This window comes from Alosa alosa, chromosome 11 (assembly GCF_017589495.1).
Source record: "Alosa alosa isolate M-15738 ecotype Scorff River chromosome 11, AALO_Geno_1.1, whole genome shotgun sequence".
Lineage (NCBI taxonomy): Eukaryota > Metazoa > Chordata > Actinopteri > Clupeiformes > Clupeidae > Alosa > Alosa alosa.
In genome coordinates this window covers 19,608,263-19,629,256 of record NC_063199.1, presented here as the reverse complement: position 1 = coordinate 19,629,256, position 20,994 = coordinate 19,608,263, and the positions used below count along the sequence as shown (strand labels likewise).

Here is a 20,994-nt window from a genome sequence, read left to right as displayed (position 1 = left end):
ACCTTCTCTGTAGCTTTTCCTTGAAAGTATTATTGGCCCTTATTGAAACCAGATGATGGCTGAGGGTTATCTATGCTTCAAGGTTTAAGTCTCGGAATCCACCTTCCCTCTGATTTAGGTCTTTACTGTACCTTAAGCATTTCAACTCTGGAGACAACTACTGGGGCATCAGTTCATTTTTAGTTGTCATAATTAGGCCAACTGAAAGTGTTTGGTTGATGTATGTTGCTGCTGGGATAGTTGCTCATTTCAGAGGTCACAGGTAACTCTTTGATGTGGATGGCTGCAAGATGTACAAGCGCTTGTGCTTCATGTGCAGTTTTGAATGACTGGCTAACATCATGAGGTTCAAGTAGCCCCCAATGTTGTCTTCAAGGCAGCGCTGGCTGGAAGGCGCCAGGGTTAGGCATGTTTTAAGGTTAGGGTTAGGTTTAGGATTAGGTGCCTTAAAGTCAACGGTGGCAGCGCTGCCTGGAAGATGACGTTGGGGGCTTAAAACACCATTTGGCGTTGAAGTATTCTCAATGGACAAGCAGTTGATTTACTTTTTATTAATGTGTGTTTGAGTAACATGAAGCTCTACTGTAGTCCATTTTAAAACCCCATCTATGTGGATTGTCACTGTGATTGATGTTAGAGATTTAACTGAAGTTGATATTTTGGCTTCCCCTCTAGTGCTCTGTGACCTGCGGCAGAGGGACCAAGCAGCGAGACATCGTCTGTGTACAGCAGAACCTCACCCAGATAGAGGACGAGCACTGCAGTCACCTGTCACGACCCAGGTCTGAGAAGGCTTGCAGGGCTGGGGCATGTCCCAGCTGGAAAGCCAACAAGTGGAGGGAGGTATGTATTCCCCGCAGCTTCGCTCCAAAATACCAGCTAGCTCTGCGGCTACCGCTAGCAGCTGGAGCTTTGCCTGTCCAAGTGGGTCATCACGCCCCAGATGTCCGACAGATATGTTTGGGTCATTGTGCACATAGCTATTCCTCCGCAAACTTGAATTAAACATTACAGACAAGGTTTACATTGCCTTTTACACAGTGCACTTGATTTGTGTATCTTAGTGTCCAAATATTTTGGGAGTGCGCACATGTAAGTCTCTAAGGAGGGTTCCTCTAATAACCTGCCAAGTTTGTTTCTCTAGTGTTATCTGGGCCAGGAGAGGGCGAGCGCTGTTTTGCATTACATTTTTTATACAATTCTTATAACAAAATGAGTTCACAGAAATAATTCCACATTCCCTGAAGCAATCCATTCAGAATGTGGAAAATGTAATGTCTAATTCATTCTTAGAATTCAGAATGTGAAAGAGCGGTTAACCATAATGCTCCATAAATTATGCCCACTTTGGAACTAATTTATTTAAAGGAACCGTATGTAAGATTGTGGCCAAAACTGGTACTGCAATCACTTTCAAATTACTGTAGAGCGGTGTATCCACTCCCCCTCCCCCCTGACTGGCAGAGCTGGCAACAGGGATGCCGAAATACCACTGACTTCGTGATTAGTAGATAGGTGGAGGGTGGCACATCAGGCCAAAACACAACATGACAACATCAACATCAGTTAAGGGCTGCAACTTCACTTTTTAAATGACAATATCCTGGCCAGACTACTGTTGTCAGTGATATAAGTATTTGAAATGATCATGATTTCTTAATGTCTAGTGACATATCAGGGCCATTTTATGATTAATTGAAATACATTTCTTACATACGGTTCCTTTTAAGGTTTTTGCATGACACAAAACCAACAATAGATTTTCTTACAAGGGTGTTTCAAACTCATGTTGAAATTCACCACTGACTGTCAACAGCCAAAAAATTCTCAGAATGCTGAGATCTCAGATAGATGTGTTTATCCCCACTGGCAAGAAATCCTGAATGAGTGCAAGAAGTGCTGCCCTTGGAGATCACAGCTGGCTAGCTCTTCACGCTGTAGTCAGACCCGTTAGGGGCCAGTAGGCCACGTTGAGGGGAAAGGTCAGAGTCAGGACAGAGCCGACCACACACTTAAGACATCCGCCACCGAGAGGCAATTCGCCTCAGGGACCCAAAATCTATCAGGATCAATGGATTAGGCATCCGTGTGCACACTGCTGTTTGCAACCTCAGGCCAATTAAGAGAAGGCAACGTGTGGGTGGTTTGAGCCTAGGTTGAAGTGAGGTGTAGTTCAGTGGGACCATACCTGTTCCTGAAGCATGTCTGTGAAATCCTTTTTGGGTGTGCGAGTGTACCTTTCATTACCTTCCTGAGGTCACAATCTCTCTCACTCTCATTTTCTCTCTCTCTCTCTCTGTCTCTCACTCAGTCTCTCTGTCTTTCTCTCTTTCTCTCTCTTTCTCGGTCTATATCACTAGTGGGGGCCTCTCACTCACCACTCTGCCTGTCTGGAAGCAATCACCTCGCTCCACATACCAAAGTAAACCATGAAATCCACAAGTAGAGCATAAAGACATGTTTTATATCTTAACATCCATGCCTGTGACAACTTTAGAAAACCTCAGAGCCCACTGTTAGGCCCTTGCAGCAGCCACTCAGACAAGAGGTGTCTTCTTGCCCCCTTTTCTCTCCTGAGACCCAGTGCAGCTGAAGAGTCTATCTAGTAATGTCTCAGGCAACACAATCTTCCCCCTGCTACCCCCACCAATCTCGTCATCTCAGAGGAGCCAAACACAGCCTAGCCCTCCCCTAGTACCATGTAGCCCAAACACGTGCAGCAGGCTTCAGACTCCCCAGCAGAAAATAAAACTGTCAAATAATGTGTACCGCCACTTTCCAATTGCATGACCCTGAAACATGTTATCAGTGTGTTTGTTCAAAAAGGAGGGCTTCATGAGAGTCTAAAACAACAGTCAGTGTCATAAATCATGGTTTATGCATTCAATATAGCATTCTCTACTTCATACAGTATTTAACCCCACGTCATTACTACATGTTATTTGATGTTATGTTAAAACCCTTTGATTTGATGCTGAGCCAAGGTCATATTTTCCCCTTGATATTCTTTGTGTTTGGTCCAAACTAAATACCAGATCAACCGCAACTTGAAGCAAGTTGAAGTGCATAAGATGTAAAATCATGTGAAAAACATCTGCATGCAATTACCTCACTTTTTGCCAAGCATATTTCTACAGTCTTGCCTGAGGATGTGCCATATGTTGTGGGGAGTGTTCCACTGTTCCTAAAGCCAGCAAGGGTTTAATCAGGTAGACACTGATGGGAGCAGTGCAAGCATAATTATAAAAAACAACTTCAAAGAGATTGAAGATATGATATACCTGTGTTTGAACTGATGGTTAGACTTCACCAGACAATACATGCCAGCCATGTTTGAGAAGATATAGAGATCATAGCTTAGGTTGTTTACCAACATTGCTTTTATGTTAGTTGAGTCCATTTTAGAAGACTAAATAAGGGGATTGTTTTTTGAAAAGTATGTAGTTCAAAGTGAATAAGAAAATGCTACTAGAAATTGCATTCCAAATAGTGCTACAACTATTCACACTGTAGTCTTACCATATATTTCATCACCAGTTCATTGACAGGTCAGTTGTTTCTCTTCATGAAAAATGTCTCACAACCTCCCTCTGTGTCTGTGTGTGTGTGTGTGTGTGTGTGTGTGTGTGTGTGTGTGTGTGTGTGTGTGTGTGTGTGTGTGTGTGTGTGTGTGTATGTGTATCCTCCCAGTGTTCTGTCACTTGTGGAATCGGAGTCCAGAGCAGAGAGGTGTACTGCCGACTAAAGGCCTCCGGAAGAGTCTCTGAGGAGCTGTGTGACGTCCGCCTGCGGCCCGCCACTACCCAGCCCTGCCTCTCCCCAGACTGCCATCACTACATGTGGGCCGCCGAGGAGTGGCACGATGTGAGTATTCGGAGAACGCCACTTCAGTCCTCGACTCAGCTTTGAGGATTTCCTCCCCGTCGGGCATCAGACAGCCTTTGTGCACTCACCCCGCTCTGTTGGCTGGCTCTTGTTTTGTCTGGCCTGCCCTGAGGTTTGAATAGCAGCCAGTGGGAAACGTGTGCCGTGCTCTCTCGCTCTCCTCTCCAGCCTGGCGTGCCGGTGGATCTGGATCCTGTCTTTCATGCAGATGCGTTAGCTTGAAAGCGATGTCAGCGCAGCTTTAACCCATGCAGCCACATGTGGTAACGAGACGACTATCTGGAACATTTTTGTGAAGCCACAGCATTCCTGCCCGCTCATCCTGAAGCGCCGTTTAGTTTTATCGCTTGGATCGTAATTTTGTTCATTCATTAATTGCCAGACCACAGGGCCTACTGTGCACACTTAACTGATATCAGTCATTAGCTGTGTTTGGGGCTGAGAACTTTTAATTGTGCCATTAAGTATAGTTATTGCCAGTGTTCCCAGAGACCCCCACTGGGTAGAAGAAGAGAATAGAAGAGGAGAGAGAGAAACAGAGAGAGAGAGAGAGAGAGGGAGAGAGAGAGAGAGACGGCTGAACTATTAGATGCAAGGAAGAGGGTTAGTTCTCCCTGGATCAGAGCTATGGGCTTAAACGATAACATCATCATGTGCTACATCACAGAAGAGGAGCTCAAAGCACTGATAAGTATCTGTCCTAGATTGTGAATGGGGTGATGTCAGCGAGCCCCGGGAGTGTTTTCTTTCCCTCCCTCTTCATCTTGTGTGTTTGTCTCAGCTGTGTCTTCGGGACAGAGGACACACAAGAGGAGCTCCATTTAGGGACTTCTAATGAGTTGTGTCTGTTTTGATGTGCAACTCTCCCCCTGGCTCAGCGTCTGGCTCAGTACCAGAGCTGTTTGTGGGGTGAGATGCCAATAGACACACAATCGTGCATCAGGTGCTTTTATGCATCTTTTGAGTGGCAGCCGTGGCCTACTGGTTAGCGCTTCGGACTTGTAACCGGATGTTTGCCGTTTTGAACCCTGACCAGTAGGAACGGCTGAAGTGCCCTTGAGCAAGGCACCTAACCCCTCACTGCTCCCTGAGCGCCGCTGTTGTTGCAGGCAGCTCACTGCGCCGGGATTAGTGTGTGCTTCACCTCACTGTGTGTTCACTGTGTGCTGAGTGTGTTTCACTAATTCACGGATTGGGATAAATGCAGAGACCAAATTTCCCTCACGGGATCAAAAGAATATATATACTTATACTTATATATTAATAAGAAATCAGAAGAATCAGAGCTTTAAGAAAAGCATCAGGTGGAACATGCACTTAGGTGTGAATTTATAAGCAACAATACCAACAACAGTACTTCTGATAAATGTACAGTATATCGTCCTCCTCCTATCGTTCTACTTCTCATTCTTTAAATGTCCTCACCTGACAGCTTAAGAAGCCATGGCTTACAAATAATGCTGCACTGCCCCCTGTGGTCATGTATTGCTACTGCAGATCATCCATACACATCCACATACTGTATATTGTTGATGTGCCTCATATGCTTCCTGGTGTTGTCATCTTTGCTCAGGGAAGCTTGTGATTCAGACCAGGTTGTACATAACTGTTGCTTAGTATGTTTTGTCTCTGTGTTTCCCATCCAGTGCAATGCAACATGTGGCAAGGGGATGAGGAGCAGAAACATCTTGTGTGTGGACACAAGGATGAACCCTGGCCACAACAGCATGTGTGACCCCTCCACAAAGCCCCCATTGCACCAGCCCTGTCACCGGTCCCCCTGCCAGTACATGTGGATGACTGGAGCGTGGACACAGGTCAGCCAAACACTCCAGTCCAGCGTCACTGGACCTCTACAGAGCTCTCCCATATAAATATCGACCTGATCTAATACGTGTGCACTTCTGGAGCTATGAATCCACAAGAAGAACCTATTTAAGACATTGAAATGGGGAGGTCATTTATGAGCTGCGTCTTGTATTCAGGCGGTCAGTTCAGTGTGTCCGTGTCTATTGCAGTGCTCAGCCAGCTGTGGCGTTGGGTACCAGCGGAGGATGGTGTCCTGTTCCGCAGTGTCCTCCTCTGCCGACCCACACCCCTACACTGCCCAGGCTCTCTCTGCCCACACCCAGTGCCCAGGGTCCAGGCCTCTGGACACCCAGCAGTGCCAGATCAGGGAGTGTCCGGCCACCCCTCACTGGAAAGTTGGTCCATGGAGCAAGGTACATTGGTATATGAGTGTCAGTCATGGGTTCAGGCGTTTAGTTTCAGTCACTGCAGTCTAATTTGTTTATTGAATTTTAATGCATGTTTTTAAACAGCAAATTGGTGTTGCCTGACCATGACACAGGGTTAGAAGTGTTTGGTTACAGTCTATTACAGTGCAGGCATGTTTGGGATATTCTTGTTCAAAGTCAAATCTTCTATGCCAATCTACAATGAATGTAAGAATGATGTTTCTTTCTCTCTCTCTCTCTCTCTCTCTCTCTTGTTACCTTGCAGTGCTCTCAGACGTGCGGCGCTGGGGTGATGGAGCGGCGGGTGGAATGCCTGACCACCAAACACCTCCCCTCCAAAGCCTGCAGTCCCTCGGAGAGGCCCGAGTCCAGGGCCGCCTGCCGACTGAGAGAATGTGAGCCCCACACGGAGAGCTTGTTGCACACCACACCACTTCCTCTCAGCTCCGCTCCAGGCCCTGCACGAGTGTGCCAGCGCCTTTTCTTTTCCCCACACGGAGAGCTCGTTGCACACCACACCACTTCTGCTCCGCTCCAAGCCCCGCATGAGTGCGCCAGCGCTTTTTTCTTTGGGGCAGCCGCCGCCTACTGGTTAACACTTCGGACTTGTAACCGGAGGGTTGCCGGTTCGAACCCCGACCAGTAGGATCGGCTGAAGTGCCCTTGAGCAAGGCACCTAACCCCTCGCTGCTCCCCGAGCGCCGCTGTAGCAGGCAGCTCACTGCGTCGGGATTAGTGTGTGCTTCACCTCACTGTTTGTTCACTGTGTGCTGAGTGTGTTTCACTAATTCACGGATTGGGAATAAATGCAGAGACCAAATTTCCCTCACGGGATCAAAAGAGTATATATACTTATACTCTTTTCCTGGCTGCTCTCTGAAGTACACACACCGTAGCGTAGATCGGCCTGTGTCAGCTGTTGCAAAGTTTTTTTTGTCTTTGTGCATTAAGGAATGTCCTTTTGTAATGGAACTAAATTGGCTGCGCAGGGACGCCAGCCCAGGCATGTAGTTTGGAGGAAGTCAGCGTATTTTTGGATGTTAGCACGTTGAGTGTAATTTAAGCTTCGACTCCCCCTCACCATCACCCCCAGGGCAAATAAGCTTTGAAGCCATAAATACCACCCCCACCTCCCCTATCCTCCGGGTCGAAGGTCTGATAACAGTGAGAGGATCGCAGGGCCACTCTCGCAGAATCTGTTTGGGCGGCCTTCACTTTTGACCCCCGGCGAGGAGACGGCAGTGATCCAAGGTTCGCGAGCTCGCTCCCCACATTTTCGGGATGTTTAGACACGGCTCAGGGAATCCACTGGAGCATTGGGCCCCAATTTCTCCTGCCAAGTCAAGCGTGGGCAAAATTAAACTGATATGCTCAGGCTGTGGCAGCCTCGGCAACTCAAAGTATTATTGCCAATCAGAAAACGAGAGGGATCTCTCCATGAACCACGAAGAAATACCAGTGCAGGAGGAGGGAGAAAAATAAACTGATATTTCCTCTGTTTAGGGAACATGGGGGAGCACACACTAAAAACACTTAATCAGCAGCATGTGCACGTGCATACAGACGACACGGTCACACAGACACACACACACACACACACACACACACACACACACAGACACACACACAGACACACACACAGACATGCACACACACAGACACACACACACACACACACACACACACACACACACAGACACCACACAGACACACACTCAGACAAACAAACACACACACACACACACACACACACACACACACACACACACACACACACACACAGAGACAGGAGAACCATGAGTCTGTACACTTCCTATACTGCAGATTATGTACCGTATTTTCCGGACTATAAGACGCACCGGAGTATAAGTCGCACCAGTCAAAAAATGTTTCATGAAGAGAAAAAAAAACTATATAAATATATATATGTTGCACCTGAGTCGCAGGACCGGCCAAACTATGAAAAAAAGTGTGACTTATAGTCTGGAAAATACGGGTATTTCTATCTCGTAGTTATCACTTTGTAAAATGTGAACCATATCATCCGTGAACAAACGTTCGTGCTGAACTTGGATTGTTGCAGGCCAGAATGCCATTCTCATGCTGTGTCTCTGGACTCATCTTAGGTGAGGTGTTCTCCACATGTCGAGAGGTCCAGATGAGGGAAGGCTTGAGGAAGGATGGGGAACACTACCTGAAAGTCAAATCCAGGATACTGCAGGTTTGTGGATAATACATCTCAGTAACACTATACACAAAGATGCACATACACACTTACATTATACCTTGTTTGCTATACTATACATCATAGTCTTACTGAACACCATTCTTTTTTTAGATATATTGCGCTGAAATGCACACCAGTTTCCCCAAGGAGTATATCACACTTCGCAGTGGCCAGACAGATAATTTCTCTGAGGTCTATGCATACAGGTATGTTTACGTAATTGTTTCATTTCAGAGAAATACTATATTGCATTGTTCTTATTTACCTTGCCTTGTCCATTGTTATGTAAGTTGAAGTACTGAGTGATATTGGTACTGATGATGGTGTCATATTGTTCAGACTGTTTAAATCTCTTTAAGTCCATATCATAGTCTGTGCTGTCGTCCCTGACATCTTAACGTGCCCCGGCAGGCTCCAGAACCCCTTCGAATGTCCGTTCAACGGCAGCAGACGGCAGGACTGCCAGTGCAGGAACGACTACCCAGCCGCGGGCTACACGCTCTTCAGCAGGGTGCGACTGGACATCAGCTCCATGCGCGTCATAAGTGAGTCATTACTGCACCTTACTGGAACTGCCACCACACAATGAGTTTGCCCTGGCATCCGCTCCACCCCGCCCATGCCCATGCCCACGGCTGGCTGCCCGTCCTCCTCGCCCCTGCTCCGTGTCCTTGCCCAGGCCCCCAGTGCTCAACTATGGGCATGACCAAAGATAAACAGGTGCATTATGCACAATCTCTCCTGCCACTCTCTGCTTTCAGACCTGCGGCTTGGGCATGGAAGCCTGTTATGGTCGCAAACATGGACACACACACACACACACACACACACAAAACACACAAAACACACACACACACACACACACACACACACACACACACACACACACACACAATGACCATGAAATGTAACTCTTGGCAGCCATTACGGCTTATTAGCTGAGGCAGCCCCACTTTGGCCCTTGTGGCGCGGCGTGTCTTTCGTTAGCGTTAGTGTACATGTGACGCGTGGGGGGGATTAACAGTGATTAGCTGTGAGTGGGAAGGCCACTCTCTGCACGGAGAAGGGCAAGTGGAACCACTTTTAGAGAGAGAGCAGGAAATACTCAGTCACACACACACACACACACACACACACACACACACACACACATCATACTCCTTATGGCATATGTACCCATTACAGCCTCCCAATTGAGCTGGGGCTGAAAGAGAGAGCATAGAGAGAGAGAGAGAGAAAGAGAAAGCGAAAGAAGGATGGAAAAAAGGAAAGATGAGTAATGAGTTCAAGGCACGGTTCAGACGAGCCGCCTGGAGCCTGTTTGGCAGAGACTTCTACAGTAAAGCAGTCCACTGTCTGGAGAGAGAGAGGGAGGGAGGGAGGGAGGGAAGAAGAGTGGGGTGCAGGGATGCTGCGGGTGCCCCACGTGTTTGACACCCCCCCCCCCAATCTGCATCTCTGTCTGTACTTGCCACACTAGTTTCAGTCCATATTTTTTCCCTTAACTGCCCTTTTACTTACAGAGCTTCTCTTCCCTCTCTTCTGTCTCACTTTATTACTGTATATTCCTGAGCCATTGTTTCATTCTCAGTGTACAAAAAAAAGAGTTGTTTCATGCTCTTACATGTGGCCGTATTTCTTTTGCAGCCACGGACCTGCAGTTCACCCAAACTGTGCTGGGCAGGCCTGTGCCCTTCGCCACAGCAGGAGACTGTTATAGCGCAGCCAAGTGCCCCCAGGTGAGACAGCCTCTCTTTCCCACTCAAACCATATGAGGGGGGGGTTACCCAAGGGATAACTGTATCCTGTTTCCCATGTGTCAAACATGGAGCAGCTCAGCCTAATGCGCAGGGGGGGTTGCTTGCTTTTGTCCTGACTGTGGAGCCTCCACAGCTCTCTCCGAGCCCCACTCTGGGTAGACACAACAGCTTTGAGAAGAGAAGTGCGATGAGACTCGTTGGGCACAGTTGTGAAAGCACTTCGGATCGGCTTCCCAGGGACTTGAGGAAGTGTTTGAAATGGAGCTGTAGCTGTCAGAGTTGAGTTTGCCCCTTTCCCACTCAACAACTTGACTATGAGGGGAACGTGAGAACAGATCTCAAGCATGTGTGGGCAGAGGCAGAGCCTTATTTACATAGAGCCATGTGTGTGCATGTTTTCTCTCTCTAATATACGGTATTTGATGCTTTGTTGACATCTGTGGCGTACTCATTAGTAAGTTTGTCCCAGAGGTTTAAAACCTGTGTGTTCCTGATTCCACAGGGCCAGTTTAGTATAAACCTCACCGGAACTGGTCTGAAGGTCGCTGAAACAACCAAATGGGTCTCCCAGGGCAACTATGTCACAGTTAAGGTGCATAGGTCTGAGGTAAGACTGTGGTCTTTTCCCTCAACATCATGATAGGCATTAATGAGTAAACTCCTTTGTAAGTGTTTCACTGTGTTCACATGAGCTGATTTGAAGTGCCAGAGATTGTGGAATGCCTTTCAGTAATGTTTGTGATCTGGTTTAGTCTGGTCTGGTCTTACATTTCAGTCATCTTCAAGATTTTTTGCCACTGACTAAATATCAGTACCATGACAGGTTTTGTTTTTGTGCTCTCTCCTCAAATGTGGATTCTCACCCATGGTTTTTACCGTGTTTTTGGCACAGGACGGCACCAGAATCTATGGCCGCTGTGGCGGTTTTTGCGGCAAGTGCATCCCCCACCCGCACTCCGGCCTCCTCGTCCAGGTCCAGTGAGGACCGGTTTGTGGGTGCACGACCTCTCACTCTAATTCCCACTGCAGTGCCGAGCACAAGATGCCACTCTTCAGGGGCTCCGTGAGCCCGTCAGTCTGACTTGAACTCCCCATCACCCTCCTTCATCCCCCTCCCCCTGTCCTCCTCCATCTCTCTTTCCTCCCGGCAGCTACGGTACTGTGAAGTCTGAGGACCCGTGAGCCGCGATAGCCCGCCCGCCTCCCTTGACAGAGCCAGCTCACTCTGATGACGGGCCAACTTCCCCTTTTGCAACCCCTCTCTAATGCTTCTAATGGTTACCAAATGCGTCCGTGTGTCAGAATATAAAAAGCAGACGCGGTGCTGCTTTGTGACAGCAAATCTCTCCTGTCTGGCTCGCCCACCCGCTCTGGTTTCACCTGGTGGCTCATCTTAATGGGTCTGTATGTGGGGCGATGTCAAGACTCGGTGCAAATCTGAGGAGTGTCCTCTGTCACGTCATGAAGTCGGGTTTTCTTATCTTCTTCAGTTACTCTTGGTGATGCAATAGAAAATTCCTAAGATAAACCTAACAGTTTTCTTGAAGAATAGAAACCAAACCAACTACAGAATGTCTCTAGAACTGCCATACATCATCCACAATGGGAATCCATATGTATGTATGTGGTTATCACAACTGTATCATACAGTGTATGCAGTGTATCTGAAGCTGTACCAATGGAATAGTGTCTTTAGATTATAGTAGGGGAGTGGTCAAGACTCCATAAGGGATACTTATTTTTCTAGTATGGAAGAATGGACAGTTCCACACTTTCTTTGAACTTAAATGTCTTACATCTACTTACCTGCTGACAGGTAGGGTGTGGTCATCACTTCAAATGAAGTCTCAATCTATAATATTTCTGATCATGCAAAGATCTTGATGTACTGAACATAGGTCTAGCTCCTGAAGTAACATTAGTAAAAATAAATATATAAATTAATTTACAGTTCAGTGTACACTTACAGTGAGTTAGGATACAGAATTGAAGAATGCAAGCTGGTTATTATTCAAGATAAAGCCCGCAATGGCTCTATAGATTGATCCGCTTCAGAGTAGAATTACAGTCTACTGTAATTGGTGCCTGTATATTTGTGTGTCTGTATACAGTTATCATAACCACTTTCCAGACTTGCCTTACCTCAAAGGTGAAGTGTCTTGAGCCCTCCGTTGTTCGTTGTCAGAGTAAAGTTCACTGGAGTTCGACTGTGGGTCTCTCTGAGAAAACTGCCTGACCAACCTGCTGTATAATGCTTTCAGACAGATTTTCCAGAGAGAAACTCTGTAGGTACTGAAGCACAAAAGATGTGCTCTGGAAAATCTAAAATCAGACAGACATGGTTATGTACAGTTGATTGGGTTGTGTGCCTTTCTAGGAATTTGTTAAGACAAACACACCGAATAACAGCTAATAATCCGTCCTCTGGAATTCTTTGGATATTCCGTTATTTTGTGGGAAGTAATACGTTGGATACTCACATCACGTTTCACACTGCCTTTAGTGTTCCAGTTAAAACACGCTTCTGATGTCAAGAGCTCCGTTCTCAGATTGGAATAGAAGGGTGAATCCAGATTTATTCCAGGTTATTTTTCCAGAGCACATCTGATGTGAACCCTGCTCCCAGGTGCATGCCACCCTACCTCTCTCAAGCATGGATGTCCATGAAATGTATTTTATTGTATTGTCTACTATTTATGTTTGATCATATTTATTCTGTAAGTATATGTAGATATATTCAATGTTCACAATGCTACAACTACTACTAATAGAGTCCTGTGTGGTACAGGATTCGTATTACTGTATATTGTCTAGTGTTTTATAACCAATAACCTGCGATGGAATTGTACACGGTGCTCTTTACTTTACTACTGAAATTACCTCGCATCTAGAGGGAAGGTACTGACATCGGATTTGAAATTCAGCTGTTGCAGAGCCTCCATTTTTACTGACCAGGTTTGACATTTGGACTCGGCGTAATTACAAGCCTGCTTTATGTCGTGGATGCTTTCCTGTGCACGGAAAACTCCTCCCCATGCACAAGCCACAAGGTTGCCAGATTCTATGAGAACAGCTCTCCATATGTAGTCAAAAGAGCAAAGGAAAAGAAGCAATCTTGCTTGAAGGTGCTGAAAAGCATTGGGGTGGATTGGGTTTCAACCTTTTTAGAGGGCAAATCCACATAATGAAAAACAACACCACCACCACCACCACTGCTCTCTTTGAGGAATGTAGAATGGCTATGCATGGCCAGCATGACCACGGAAAAGACATCAGCATGTTTGCAGAGTGTCCAGTGGTTTTAAAAAGAAGATAATTTCATGGCCTGAGACAATCATCAGTAACACAGTGGTCACACTGATCTTAATCCACCCAATCCATTCTGCTTTTGAGAATGCATTAACTACTGAAACTACAAGAGGCATATATGGCAGCAAGACCTGGCTAGTGAATGGGAATTAAGCTTTATCCAAAGTATTGTAGTAGCAGAGTAGGATGCTTATTCATGGAACTGTAGAGGCCGACTTGTTGAAACTCACTGAGCAGCTAGAAACACTTTGGCTATCATTATATCTTTGATAGGCAATTGATCTATGAGGTCTGTATCAGAAATTAAAAGATTACTTGACGCACTATGTGCCATAAAATGTGTAGAAATTTTAAACAGTTTCATTTTTTCCATTAACAAAAGATTTGTAACTTTTGTGAATTGTTTTTGTGTATTGTTTTTTTTTTACATATCCATACTTGAAGTGCAAACAGTATGTTTAATCTAAAGAGGGCATTCTGGCTGAATGATACAAAATGCATGTTTGCTACATATAATCCAAAGATGTTTAGAGAATCATATTTACTTTTATGTACAGTGTGTAGTGTTAATGAAATCATTATGGTGCTATGGATGAAAAAGAGTGAGAAAGTCCTGATATTTTGTAGGTATTGCTGCTGTACTAACACTGATTAAGAAATAAGTAACAATAAAATATTTTAGCGCTTTCCCATGTGTCGTTGTAATCATGTGCTTTGGTCAACACATACTGTATGAGAGTATCATTTTGTAGACACGCACTTCTTGTATAACCTGGAGGGCAACAGTAGTCATTTTGGGCAAACAACATATCTGAATCTGAGGAACACAAATGGCAGCACTCCTGAGGAACACAATATAAGGCAGCTTTAGATGCTGTCACACGAAGCTCTTCTTAGCAATGTGTTTTTTTTTATTATCATAGTGCATGTTTTCTATATGCGATGTTTATCTCACAAATATGACCAAGTTCATTGTTTCCTGGACTGACATAATTACTGTAGAATCCTCCAGGCATATGAGATGGTAGTGAGAACGAGAGGCTAAACATTGCAAATACAGACAAGCTGAGTAGAAACTCCATGTGGATTATGTTAGTGTTCCAGGTTATGTTTCCATGAGCGCAAACACATCCAAACATGTGAACCCCCAACACCACCACCAATGCCACACACATATACACAAGGGCTGAACGTGAAAAAAAAAGAATTTTAATTTCAAGTGCACAGCTGGAGCAGTCACTTATACTGTAAGTCAGGGTGTGAAATGAGCTCATTCCCTTTGAAGGTGCTCACATGCCATTTTAATTGTGTTGTCGCACAAAACAAGGCAGAAATGGAGACAGTTGCAGTGGGAAATATTGATCTTCAAGTCATGGACTGTTAGCAAAGAGGGAGATTTAACATGTTATGAAACTCAGTACAAACACCGGCGAGGACTCTGTGGCCAGAGAAAAGTGTTACTTTTTGATAATAGATCAAAATTCGGGAAAGCTTAGAAAAGAGATGGACAATCTACCTTGCACAAGATCTGTAGATGTTATTATGTTTTTACTTAAGCTTGAGGAATGATCTTTAGGAACAGAACCTTCTTGTTGAATGGAACGATGAGTCAGATGAGGAGCCAAAGGCTTAACCCCGCACACCCCCCTGGTCGAGGCATAATATTGAATATGACACATGAATTTAATGTTTTAAGTGAGATTACTTTGATTTCCATCTTTTATAGTTTCAAAAATAAAAAGTACAAGGGTCCAAAGCAGTAGCCTAGTTTGGGCACTCTGCATGATCAGTACTTACTGACACCCCTCTGGCTGGTATCACAGCATGCAGCCAACTAAGTCTTTCAGTTCTTGTTTTTTTCACATATTTTTCCTGATAAAAGAGTTCTAGTTCTGTGACATTCTTCTAGCCTATCATAGCCTTCTGCTTTCTGTGACATTCTTGGGCCATGCACTGCTCTTGTGGGGTCTATGTGATACAAGCCCTGATTGATCCACCCTCATTGTTTTCTTTACATAAATTCTGTCTTCACATATACCTTTACTCATTGCTGCATTCAACAGTCCACATGACTTTCCAAAATGATGAGGCAATTCTAAATTATATTGTTTCAATATTCCTTTCCAAACCTCTGACATTGAATGTTGTGGTGAGGATACAGAAAAGGTTTTCTTCTGATGATTCTTCCATGAGGGTCATATTTGTGCAGGTGTACACAGTAGAACAGGGCACCACCACTTCAGTATCTTCTAAATATTATTAAATAATTGAAACATTATTTAAATTATTCTAAATTTTGCAGATATTTGACACACAAAGTCATAGGGTTTATAGCTGAGTTAAATGTTTGGTAAAAGCTATCACAAACACATCATCATATGTTCATCAAATGTTTCTTGGATATTTTATATTACTGTCAGAAGGTTGTAAGAACTCATAAAAGTATGTAGAAGTGTAAAAACAGAGGTGGCAGGATGGTGCTTAAGCCTAGATAAATAGTGCTCTCTGCTGGAGGAAGCTGTTCGTTTTTAACCCCTCAGTAACCTAACCTAGAACAGATGTGAGAGCCTTTTGCTAGCAGCACATTTCCTGTCATGTTTATTGGTATTGGTACTCAGCCAGTACAAACAGTTGTAGAATTAGTTGAAACGGTTCACTAAGCAGAGTTAGATATTTCAGATGAGTTTTTCATGGATGATAGAGACAGAAAATAGTCAATTTACAAGTGTGTTTGAGATGGATTGTGGATGGCATGTGGTTATTATATCACTCTCATACTGTTCAAAAAGGTGTAGGTGTGCATTTGCTATAGATGACATGCAATATTTGTGTTTAAAACAAAACATAGGCCTAGTTTGCAGCTAGCCCAGGTTGCAAGCTAGTCTTTTCTCTCAATGGATGCATACCCACACTGAAGTGCCTGTAGGCTTACTCGTACTTCAGTAGATGGCGCCAAAACCACAAGTAGTTTCTAGTGCTTCTCAGGTCCTACACAATTGTTTCAGATCCTTGGATGTGTGGGGCATCAGGTGCACTGACTTTAACATTACATTACATTACATTTGGTTTGGTTGATGCTTTTTAACCCAAAGCGACTTCCAACAAGGGAAACAATGAAGGTAGAATGGGATAAGGACAAGTTAGTGCAGCCATGAGTGCTTCTGCCATACAGTCGAGTGGCAGTTCTAGTCAGGTGGTAAGTGCTAGAATTATCAAGTCTAGTTTTAGGTAGTGCTACCACAAGAGATACTCTCTGAAGAGCTGGGACTTCAGGATTTTTTGAAGGTAGAGATGCACGCTGAATTTCCCCTTGGGATCAATAAAGTATCTAACTATCTATCTATCTATCTATCTTGCTCTTGGGTGCTCCGTGTTGGTGCCCCCCACCCAATCCCAATCCTCCCCCACCTTTTTTATGCAGCCCTTGCCACTTAATCCACTAAACCCCTCTTCTACTGCACTTTTTACCCCCCCCCCAATGCAGAAATAAGCTGACACCAGACATAATTTCACTGCATTTCTTACTTCCAGTAACTATATGCATGTGACAATAAACTTCCTTGTATCCTTGTATCCTTGTATCCTGCTCTAGTAGGAACTAGCAGTGCGTTCCACCAAAGGAGAACAACTGATGAGAAAAGTTTGGATTGCCCTGAACGTACATGTGGCAGAGCCAGACGTCGTTCATCAACGGTCGGGAGGTAACATATGCCTGTATGAGGGCATTCAAGAAAGTAAATGCAGAACCGGAGGCTACTTTGTAGGCAATGGTGAGTTCCCAGACCCAACATCTAGATGTGGGTCTGGCTCGTCAGGCTAGCCTGTACCAGGAGTTGGGTAGCATAATAAGTCGGGTAAGGCCTGATTTTTCGTATGTTGCAAAGTGCGAAACAGCACGACCGGGCGACCAAGGCAACCTGATCGGAGAAGGTTAGTTGGTTATCGAGCATGACTTCTACATTTCTTGCAGCCCTGGTAAGTGCAACAGACAGGGAGTCAATTTTGATGTTGATGTGATGGTGTATGTTTAGCTGGGAGGACCAGCAGTTCAGTTTTTGAGAGGTTTAGCTGGGCGTTGTGCCTTCATCCATGTAGATATATCTGACAGGCAATTCCAGATCTGTGCAGAGAACAAGGGGTCATCAGGTGTAAATGACAGATAGAGCTGTGGGTCGTCTTAAATGTCAGCACATGTCTGACAGAATGTTTATATTTATGCTGAGTAAAAGATGCATAGTATCCAAAGATTAAATTAGATTTGATTTAACTTTATTGTCATTATGCAGAGTAGGCCTACAAGTACAGAGACAATGAAATGCAGTGCCCTGGATGGCCTCGATGGAGGGGTGTGAGGAACCAGTGATGCGCTGGGCAGTTTTCACCACCCTCTGCAGTGCTTTCCAGTCAGAGGCAGAGCAGTTGCAATATACCATACTGTGACACAGTTGGTGAGAATGCTCTCGAGTGGTAGAAGTTCACCAGGATCTGAGGAAACAGGTGGACCTTCTTAAGTTAAGAGAATGGTGGTCTAATTAGAGTGGGACAAAACGCAAGAAACATTTCAAAATCAATAAATGCCTTAAAGCTGAATTATTACATTTATTGCAATAGGAATGTATTCTGAATTTATTACATACTTCGTTCAAAAAGTCTGAGTGAGTGAGAGAGGCAGACAGTGCTCAACATTGGGTTAAGTTAAGCAGCTCATGTTTCAACCACTAGATGGAGATAGCACATCAGTAGCAGTGGCCTTTTCAGCTAGACACTTCTTTTCTCAAGAAACTATCTACCCAAAGTGAGCTGCTTTTGGATTTAAATACCGTGTAGTGAATAAAAAATCTTGCCATAATGTATAACGAGGAGTATTTTTATTCTTTGTTTGCTCAGAAACAATTCTTAGACGTGTCAACAGAGGCTGAGTGTTTCGCCTGTAGGGATGTAGTGGAGGCTAAATGAAAGTAAACACAGTTTATCCACCTCTGAAATTTTAGAAATAGAGTTCATCCACCTCTCAAAAGAGTTTATTCACCAATTGCAACTTTTAACATTAAAAAATCACACTGTATTATGCACATTCATTATATCTACACTCATCAACAATCTAAGAACCAATACCACTGGTATTGTTATAAACATCGGACAACATTGGATAACCTCCACCGTCATCAAACATGTTCTGAATGCCGTTTTAATAAATACGATACTGCATGGCGCAGTCCACCTTACCATGATCATAGAATTCATAGTTTACCCACCTCTTATTTTACCACTGCACCCCTGCCTGTAGTGTGTGGTGTTTGAGAGGCCCGTGTAGTGTACTACTGTACATAAGTGTAAACTGTGTTCTCTGTGGTCATCTTCATCTGCTAAACTGTGTTCTCTTCAGCCTCATGTGTCTCAGCAGGGGGCAGGTAAAGGGCTGGACATGAAATGGAGACCAAATATTTGACACATGTTTGACTGCAGTGTGACTCAAATGTGTGCCCATGCAGGTGATGGCAAACACCATCTGTCATATCTTCAGCCTACAGAGGTCTCTGTACAATGACATACAACATGAGGATGAACAGACTCAGCATTTGATAGATGGTGGTAAGACATGAAATGGCTGTCCCAATCTGCACTTAAAGGGCAGGTTTCATGAGTATTCCAGTTTAACTGGAGCACACAATCACACATTATGACACTTATTAGAGTTTTGTAGATTTGTGAAGCTGTGTATTAGCAGTATAACCAGATGAAGAGATCACTAAGGGTAGTCTTTTGGGTGGTATTTTGCTTAAAGGTACTGTTAGCAGATACTTTAGGGTAATATCATGCCATTCTTTTTATCACACATCTTTGAAATGGTAAGACTCATATGTTTATTGTCTGCATTTTAAAAGGTTTGGTGGTTTAAAAAATGTTAATTTCCCCTAATTTCACTTAGTGGCAGCTCGAGTTTCAGCAGTCAAAAGAGATATTGTGCCCATGCCAGTGGCTGTCACACTGCAGGGAGAGGTTCAGTCTCGGGTCGAGTTTGTACTGCTGTGAGGAATGCCTCGCATTCTACCTCCATGTCACACCCAGCATCACGCCAATTACCTCTGGACGGCGACAAAACATGACCGAGTGTGGATACATTTCAGCCATCCATGACCACAGGCAATGTGTTGTGTGTAACTCATTGTGAGCATTTCTGAGATTTAAGTGGCTCTCTCAAACACACGGCCCGCACAGGCGCACCCGTTCCTCCTGCACGAGTGCGCAGAAGGATAGAGTCGACCATTGACTGTGGCGGAGGGAGACTGAGCAAGGTCATAGTCTGGTATTGCGTTACATGTCTAAAGTGTCCATTAGTAACAGCTGCATGAGACATGCGGGGCATTCCTGCGTCGCTCCTCAGTCTCCATGACTTGCTCCACACGCCTTGTGGCGCTTGATTGGTGTCAAGGCTGCCTGCCCTGGACCCAAGCCGAAGACATGTGGGAGGTGTTCTTTTTCCCCCCTTTTTTCTCTCTCTCCTGGCTGGTCTCAGGAATGTACCAAAAGCCTGTGGTTAAAAATGGTGTCCTGGAAAACAGCAGCAGGGCTATAGCTGAAGCGCTCTGATACACAAACCCAAAGGAGGAGGTGTGAATGACACCCTTCAGATTCAGATTTTCTGATTTATTGGTCTTTGAGCAAGTGGGGCATGAAGCAGACCTGTTTTGTACATTTTGGACATGGATCCGAAGCTGAGAATTCATTCATGCCTCACGTGCGGTCAACTGACAGTCCACAGAGCAGTGTTAACATCGCCTGAATGTAAACTATGATGTACAGACAAACGGCATAGAAAAAACGTGAATAAATGAGAGACAGAAAATGAGAGACAAAATGAGAAACAGCCTGCATCCAGGACATCAACTCATTCACTACACAGTGCACTATATAGTGAGTAGCTATATGGTGGTTAATATTCACTATGTGGTGAGGGAAGCCGTGGAAGAAGGAGATGTTTCCACTGGACACTGGAGCATTGCATTTGGTACAATCAACGTCCAATCATGCTCTGTGGCGTGTAGGAGAATTCTGAGCAGGCTCAGTTGATTATTTTGCACCAAAATGGCAAGAAAAAAAAAGATTGCAATGACTTTCAAATTGGAACTAGCAGTAGCTTCAGTCAAAAAGACTCTCTAACTGGTTATTATTTCAATAACTGCCCTGCTGAAAAAAAAAACAGCCTGACCAGCTTAAGGTGGTTTGCTGGTTCACCAGCTTCTTTGATCACCCTATGGTTGACTTGCTAGACCAGCAAAACTCTTGCTAAAACATAACTCCAGCTGGTTTACCCAGCTTACGATGGTAATTCAGCTGGTTTTGTTTATTGTACCACCTCAAGCTGGTCGTTTTAGCTGGTATTGCTGGTCTACATTGTTGGTTTAACTGGCCATGCCAGCTTATGTTGGTCATTCTAGCAAACCAGCATGACCATCTTACACCAACAATGTGAAGCTTGGCAGGCTGGGCACCAGCATGACCATCTTACACCACCTGTATCCCACACGACAGACTGGTCACACCAGCATGACCAGCTTCCTCAGAAGGTCACGCC

At 44.7% G+C, this 20,994-nt stretch overlaps 1 protein-coding gene across 1 annotated transcript in view; it reads left to right on the top strand.

Moving 5' to 3' along the window:
* LOC125303238 (A disintegrin and metalloproteinase with thrombospondin motifs 20-like) overlaps positions 1 to 14,105 on the top strand; it is a 92,378-nt gene extending 78,273 nt beyond the window's left edge. Inside the window, 11 exon segments of the mRNA XM_048256859.1 lie at positions 676 to 843; positions 3,691 to 3,864; positions 5,532 to 5,702; positions 5,904 to 6,107; positions 6,388 to 6,517; positions 8,249 to 8,343; positions 8,461 to 8,555; positions 8,761 to 8,894; positions 9,997 to 10,088; positions 10,612 to 10,716; positions 11,002 to 14,105. Of these exon segments, the coding sequence (XP_048112816.1) occupies positions 676 to 843; positions 3,691 to 3,864; positions 5,532 to 5,702; positions 5,904 to 6,107; positions 6,388 to 6,517; positions 8,249 to 8,343; positions 8,461 to 8,555; positions 8,761 to 8,894; positions 9,997 to 10,088; positions 10,612 to 10,716; positions 11,002 to 11,091 (1,458 nt within the window). The 3' untranslated portion in view covers positions 11,092 to 14,105.
* The last annotated feature ends 6,889 nt before the right edge of the window (positions 14,106 to 20,994 follow it).